At 40.1% G+C, this 7,959-nt stretch overlaps 1 protein-coding gene across 3 annotated transcripts in view; it reads right to left on the reverse strand.

Moving 5' to 3' along the window:
* CPEB4 (cytoplasmic polyadenylation element binding protein 4) overlaps positions 1 to 7,062 on the reverse strand; it is a 72,467-nt gene extending 65,405 nt beyond the window's left edge. For all 3 annotated transcript variants that reach the window (XM_086362176.1, XM_086362175.1, XM_086362174.1), the window contains exon 1: positions 4,495 to 7,062. In XM_086362176.1, coding sequence (XP_086218302.1) covers positions 4,495 to 5,619 — 1,125 coding nt within the window. In that variant the 5' untranslated portion in view covers positions 5,620 to 7,062. The remainder of the gene's footprint in view (positions 1 to 4,494) is intronic.
* Between the last annotated feature and the right edge of the window lie 897 nt (positions 7,063 to 7,959).

A 7,959-nucleotide genomic window follows, 5' to 3' on the forward strand; every position in this document is an offset into this window, starting at 1 on the left:
TTCGCCAATATATCAATTCTGCTGGAGCCAGAACCATCCAACCCATGCTTTACATTTAAAAATAATGAGTTTCCCCTCTTCTAATATAAATAGATATAATAAGTCAAAGAAAATGTTTCCTATGCAAAGATCTCTCTTGGGACTACATGAAAAATATGTAATGTAATAAAGTTGCACTTTAGATAATTTTAATAATTCACCATGACTTTTGGACAAAGCAATGCAGTAACTCTGTTTTCAAATATAAGATGCCATGTAGAATTTTGTAGATCAATAAACTGACAACACAAGGAGAGTTATTAAAGTGACATGAATTATTTTGCCTGGTTAAGACAACTTAACAAATCCATGGTGACCAAAGCAAATGGACTCTAAATCCTAAAATGCTTCCCTAACAACCCAGTTTTAAGATCATCTTTGCGACAGATTTTGTCTCCCCTCTTTCATTTTGTTTTCTTTTTCTTTTTTGGCCTACTTCTTGGTTCTTAGCTAACAGAGATGGGGACGTAACTGAGCTGAATGTAAGAGAATACTAGAATCTATAGCACACAATTCTCATTTACTTCCTGTAAGGACAGAAAATCTAGGCACACCTCCTAAACATCAGAAGGTGTTTATAATATAGCACCCCTCACGTGCTATATTCAAATATAATTATTGGCAGGTGCCCCAATACATTATTTGGTTTGGACATCAGCATTACACGATGTGTTCAGCAGGACAGGTAGGATTCTTTTCCTCTTGAAGTAAGGGTCAAATCATGTCTTTTCACAAGATATGGACCTTGTTTCTTCATTTTGAAATTAAGACAATAAAATTAAACCTCATAGGGTTGAAAAATCCTATATAGGAAGTGAGATAACAAATGTGAAAGCACCTAGCTCAGTGCCTGATATCTAGCATGTACTAAAAACAAACAAAAAAAAAAACCACTGATTTGAGGATTATTCTCTAAGTTTAATATTTTGAAGTTGACAAATATATTCTACTACTTTCCACTTTCAAAACTTTATAATTAGCTTTTGATCATCAGATATCAATTATTCACTGTAAAAATTTTCTTCTTACCTACATGCTTCTGGTAGGCATTTCTTACCCCCACCCCCCAACTCCTCATCTGCATCATGTCTATGTGAAAAGATACTGTAGTATAATGGTTAAAAGCCTAATCTCATGTGTGAATAGTAATAATAACAATAATATTTACTTCATAGGATTATTGAGTGAAATGAATTAATACATGTAAAAACATTATCATAAGCATGCAATTATTAAATATACATTAGTTATCTGAAAACTGGATTTGAGGCACGTTATCTGAATTCACGTAATGAGAACTTTAACTCGCTTCAGCAGCAATATACTAATACGAAGAAAATGCTAGGATATGCCTGTCATATCACTTATTTAGAAGATAATTCAATATTTTCAATCTTTGCTCCTGGTTTCATAAACATGGATAAAAGAGAAGATTAAGACTGGCCCCCCAAAAATTAATTTAAAATGTCATAATGAATTTTAATTCACTGTATGTGCTCAAACCTGTATTAAACAAATGTAAAAACCATTCTGATTCATTTCAAACTAAAATAAACACTGCCCAGTATTAGTTACATTTCAGGTAAATTATTTCCTTTTTATATAATAATTCAATGCTAGACTTTGAATACCAATATTATAATATAACCATATAAATTCTATCCTGTAATTTCTGCAGTAAATTTTAAGATCTCTCTATAATAAATAAGGAATTCTTTTCAATAGCGACTGAAATTGAATTACTAATGTCTAAAACATCTTTCCTAAAATTAATAGTTTAAGTTAATAAAGTTAAATAAGATAGCAGTGTTTAGAAAAAAGTATGGACTGTGATTGCAGCAATTTAAATTTCACAGTAGCTTGCTTTAGGATTATAAGGAACTTAGAAATCACCTAGGTCATCCCCCACTCCAATTTTATGAAGAAATTGAGGCCCCCAGATGCTATGACTTTGATAGGGCAAAGACCGCAAACTAGGTGTCTGAGCTCCCAGTCAAATAAACATTCCTTCAAATGTTTTCATATCAAATTTAACCAAGTAATCGTATCAACTCAAAATGGCAGTTTTTTTGGCCAAAAATTTTTTCTAAAGAATAATTCTTTAAACACACACACATACACACCTCTGCATTCATTTAAGTAAGCACCAAGGTACTCAGTTTACTAATTTCTTATATTTTCAAAACTCAATTAGGAATTTTTTTCATAAAGAATTTTTTCATATCACTTATATTTATTGTGACTTTCAAATCACCATTCTCTCAGCTCCCCACCTTCCAACCTCTCTCTCTCCTCTTCTCTCACACACACAAATACACACATTCTCCTAAAAATGGTGGGGATGGTAAACAGAAATCTACAACTTAGTTTCTAATCCTACCATATTTGAACCAGGTATATTGACTCTTCCTTTTTTCCACCCTCAGCATAACAGACAACAATTCTAAGAGAAGAGCTGGTTTCTAACAATATCTTTTAGTATCAATCTTAGTCTACTACATTATTATTTCATACATCAGCTTAATCTCTTAAGAAATCATCTGACCGAAAAAATTTCACATGTTAAACACATCTCATCAGCCCCATAAAAATATTAATGTGCATATACGTATAATTTAGTCACTTTGAAATTAATTTCCCAAATCAAATCTTTATCAAAAGTCAGTAAACTGAGAATGGAAAACAAACTATGCAGTCACATAAATCCATTCTGTCACTTGATTAGTAGCAAAATAAAAAAGAAAAGTATTTGCAATTGTGAGCTAATCTTAACCCAGTTAAAATGTTGAGAATGCCATCTTGGATTTTTTTTAATTTGGAATATATGAATAATTTGCAAAAGTTACCTTTGCATTAAACTTCCCTTAAATTTATGTTCAAAAGACTATCAAAACCAACTTTTTAAAAACAGACTTCATGGAATTGCCAATGTATTAAACAGCCTTTTACCTGATCACTAAAGCATGAAAATTGCTCTCTTCAGTTTGAGTAAAAACCCTTTCTAAAAACAAAAGCCAACATCTTTTTTCAACCTGGGCAAAAAAAATATTAAAAAAAAATTCAAAACCAGGTTTCACCAAACATTTTGATACATCCTAACTATTATACCTGAATCCTTAGAGAATGGATATTTAATTCCTGGGAATGACACAGGGTTCTCTTAGCAAATTTCCCTCCCTCTGAGCAAATTATTAATTAAAACAGATAATTCCACTTGTGCTGACATCATGTCTGGATACAGTATCACTATTTTGAAATCTGTTTTAGCCTTTGCAGAAAGATCTCTCAAATAACTTTTTAGATATAGCACAGTATGTTTTAATCTTTGCTTTTTAGCCTAGAGTTTGTATATCAGCTGTGTGCTCTAGGGCAAGTTATTGTATCTTGCTGATGCTCCATTTTCTCACCTCTAAAATGGGGGTAATAATAAAACTTACCTTGTGGGGTTCACTGTGAGGACTGATTCAATGTTAGCTTATAACCCATATAAATTTCCTAAACACTTATAAATGATCATACCCCCCAAAAAAAAACAAATTTAGTAGGGCATCTGATGCTCAATTAACTCTGAAATTCCCTTTATATCTATCAACTAGACTGGCTGCTCATTAATTCAAAAACATCAAACAATGTGACTGTTGGAGAATAAGAATACACTGGTGGCAAAAAAGACAAGTAATCTTTGTCTGGACCTATTTTTAGGAATGGTTTAATTATCTACAACCCTAGTGTTAACACTGGGAAATAAACAAATGGGTGAAAAGGCATCATAAGAGTCACTCAGAGACCAACAGTTTCATAGTATTCAAAAATAATTGGGGATCGAGAAAATATTTACATCATTTCTCTAGCAGTCCTTACTGACACAAGGCAAGCCAGAATTTGCAAAAAGGTTTAATAGGAATTTCCAAATTGATAATTGCAAACTGTTCAGACTGCATGGTTCAGAGAGGTTTCAAGTTTAAAATATGACCACAGAGAAAACTATACTTCAGTAGTTGGTTTTCAGCAAATCAGTGGTGAAAAACAAATTTGGGAGGGTATATAGTTATGCATATGGGCAGAAAATGCTAATCAGTTTCCATAATGAAATATATTTATATTATTTATTCTCACTTAAATAAGTAGGGAAAAACCTACCACGATTTTCTTGTCAGGCTAGAAAGGTACTGCAGTTAATAATCATGACATCACTAGCTACCTGGTATTCACAATTATGCTAATTTATATGGTTATCTATGGAAAGATAACAATTAGAAAATTACAAAAAAAGAACAGCTGAATATTTTGTTCCAAATTACACTGCTCTCCTGCCAAAATAATGTCTTGACAATGAATTCTTTTTCTAAGAGCTCTGATATGAATATAGACAATTCAAACTCTCTTAGTTACATAGATATTACACCATGCCGTTTCCTTATTTCACCTTAGTCTATTAATGGAACATAATCTTACCGGAAAAGGAAAAATGTTGTCAGCCCTGTTCAAGCTATCTTCCATCCAGGATTTAGGAGCAAAGGCAGAGCTGGGGCGAGCATACTTCTGGAGCTGAATATGATTGCTTGCAAAATTTTTCTTCAAAGGCGAGATGGAGTTCAGGGGCGTTATGCCTCCATTCAGCCCCCTACGGTGATCTCGGCCTTGGGAACCTCCCCAGCCACCGTATCCTCCACCTCCTGGGCTCCAGGAAGAAGACGGTGTAGGAGAGGGACTCTGGTAGCTGCTCCACGGAGAAGGGGGCTTGTTAAGATTATTCGCCAAATGAGGCAGCTGGTTAAAAGCAGCATTTCTATGTGTGAAAGGTGGGGGATGGGGACTGGCAGGAGACCTCCTTTGCTGCTGATGCTGGCTGTGATGATGTTGGAAATGAGGGTGATGAGGGTGGTGCTGTGAGAGAGGCCCAATCTGAGGAGAGAAGCTGCCTCCGAAGCCAGGGCTGACATGATGGGGGAAATTTTGAAACAACAGAGCACCGTTATTAGCCGAAGCAGCCGGGACCCCTCCCTGGTGAAAGAAACTTGCATCTTCATTGATGATTGTAGAGGAGGAAGGCGCTATCGCTGCTGACCAGTTACTGAAACCAGTGAGAGACGATGCGCTTGATGTCAAGGGTTGGGTCGAAGTACCTAGCCCCGTGGCTTCTTGATAATCAAACCCTGTCAACACTGGTGATTCGATTCTTATTTTCTCCTTCCCGTTGCCATTTTCTGAAGAATTGTCCCCTTGATTTTCTTCAGATTTAGCCTTCTCAGTTTCAGGCAGTATTCCAGCTTCCTGACCTGGACTGGGGGAGAGCTGCTGCTTTTCCAAAGGGTCTTGCGGTTCCTGTTGCTGACTTTTTGCTTTTTCTGATCCCAAGATCTCATCCTGAATGTTATGGGTAGCCGGAGCAGGAAAGAGCCAAGCTGACCCGGCACTGCTGCCATTGGCAGCTGTGTTATTATTTATAAAAGCAGCAGGGCTGGGGGTGGCATTTTGGTGATGGTGTGGAGGCTGCAGATGTGGATGGAATCTGACTGGAAAAGCAGATTTATTCCCAGTATTGCTTTGCACTAGCACTCCAAACCCGTAATCCCCCATTTATTATTTTTAGGCTCAGAATCTTAAGATAAAAAACAACAAACTAGTATCTCAAGCCTTTGTATCCTCTACTCCAAATGTAAGTTGCTTGTTTGAAACGTCTTATTTTTACCTAGCTCAAAGATGCAGCTTATCACCCTAAATAGTTCAGATTTGGAATTCTGGTCTCTGAAAGAAAAAAAAAAAAAAACTAAAAAAAAAACCTTAAAACACTGACATGAATCCAACTAGGCTTATTTCTAGAAGGGAATAAAAACGAAGAGGGTAAAAATCAAGTCTTTGGTTAGTAAAATAGGCGCTTTTTTTTTCAAAGGAAAACGTACATGAATGACAAAAACACAGCTTCTCAAGCATCTATGGATGTAGAAGAATAAGCATTGCGAGGAGTAAAAATATATATATATATATAATTTAACAATCACATATGGTCTTCTTCAGCAGTTTAGATTCACTCACATAAAAATTAGAATAGGGTATGAGGAGAATAGGTTCTTTTCTTGGCAGCTTGGTTAAAAAAAATCAGGAATAATTTAAGAACATTATATATTATATATTTATATATATAGATTATATTAGGTTATCTGGGGTGGGGGGCAAATTCCTGGTTGCCGGAGAGGAAATCAGCATTGACTAATGGAAAGATGATTGCAGGGAGGTTTCTGCTCTTCCTGATCCTGTTTCTGCTCTTTCACGGGGTGCAGTTTTGGCCTCTGGGGCTGTTCCTGAAGCTCTGGGTGCAGATCTTGCTGCGGTCGCTGTTCCTGGGCTCCCCCTGGCCTCCTCTCCCCCATGAAATGGTTTGGAAACACACCCGTTTCTCCCTCGTGGGGGTGTCGCGATCAGGATGGATTAGGCACACTCGACGAGGACGAGCTGGCGGCCCGGGGGTGCGGGGACCAAGGAGGCGACCTGGAAGGTCCTGCGGTTTCGGCCTCTTCCCCTCTCTGCGGCTCCGGGGTTTTTTTCCCTCATGGGACCCAGGGGCGGTTTGTTCAGTTCTCTCAGTTCGATTCTCCGCGGAGGGGGTGGGGGTGGGGGGTGCGGGGAGGGGGAGGGAGAGGGGAAAAAAGAAAACCCCACTAGCTTAGTTGTTCTAAAGGAGAAGGGCCTCCCTACTTTGCTCTCTCTCTTTTTGCCCCCAGATTTTTTTTAAAACTATAATTTAGAAGGCTTTTGTTTCTCCTCACGGTTGCTGGGCCGTCGTCGTCGCCGCCGCTTTACCCCGGTCCCGCAGTCCCCGCTGTCGTAGCTGCGAACTCCGCCTGGCTCTTCTTCTTCTCTCCTTCTTCCTCCTCTTCCTCTTCTGCTGTCGCCGCCGCCGCCGCCGCCGCCGCTGCTGCTGCTGCTGCCGCCGCCGCCTCCCGGTGCCCGGGTCCAGCAGCCGCGGCTGAGTCCTTCTCCTCAGGACCTAGCCGAGTGAAATGACAACCAGCTGGAAAGACCGAGAGACACTTCCGGTTCGAAAAGGGAGGGGTGGGTTAGGGCAGACACCCCGCCCACCTGCCTAAAGGCCAATAAGCTGCTAGAATTCAGATAAGGCCACGCCCACAACCCAGGTCCCCTCCCAGGAAGGTCGAAAAGTTACGTCGAGAGACGCCCCTTCCGTCTGCGCCTCGCCCAGTGAGGCCTGGAGCCTGGAACTCGCTCTACTACCCAGAGGGAGCCCAGCGAGTCGCCATCTTTAGTGTGGGCAAAGGACTACTGCGCTGTTTATTTCGCTTAACCACGCTCTGCAGGTGGAGCGTACAGGGACGCGCGGAAGAAAACGGACTTCCCTAGCACTGTGAAAAAGAGTCCAGGAGTAGGAGATCGGAGTGGCTACCCATGAAACCGCGGATGAACAGGAGGACTGCCCAGAGTAAACGTGGTTCCCCAGGCATCTCGTGCTTTGGCTCGAGCTCCGCCCCAGAGGGATCTGGAAGAGGAGGCGGGTTTTACTAGCTGCTGTAAGGTGTCTGGAATTGCGTATGTGCTTGTCCTGAAAATGGATCTTAAACGGGACTCTCCCTTCACCTTCCATCCCCCCCCCCCCCCCACTCCTCCTGCTTGGTTTAGGCTCCCGTCCGGTGCAGTGTTTCAGGCACAAAAATACAGCTCTTGTCGGCGTCCGTGGCCGAGCCCTCCTTGTCCCTATCCGCTCTAATGTACCCTACCCGCTTATTAGGGGGACATTTCCGAAACGAAGAATCTTAACCAGGATCCTCACCTGTTCTGCTCTCTCTACGACTGCCCACTACCTCCTTGAAAAAGACCAAACTTTTTATCCTGATATTCAAGGGTTTTGCACTCTGGGGGCAGTATATCTTAACATCTCATCTCCTCCAAACGTCCCACACCAAG

This window comes from Bos grunniens, chromosome 20 (assembly GCF_055505025.1).
Source record: "Bos grunniens cultivar Pamir isolate PY7600 chromosome 20, Bosgru_T2T1.0, whole genome shotgun sequence".
Taxonomy (NCBI): Eukaryota; Metazoa; Chordata; class Mammalia; order Artiodactyla; family Bovidae; genus Bos; species Bos grunniens.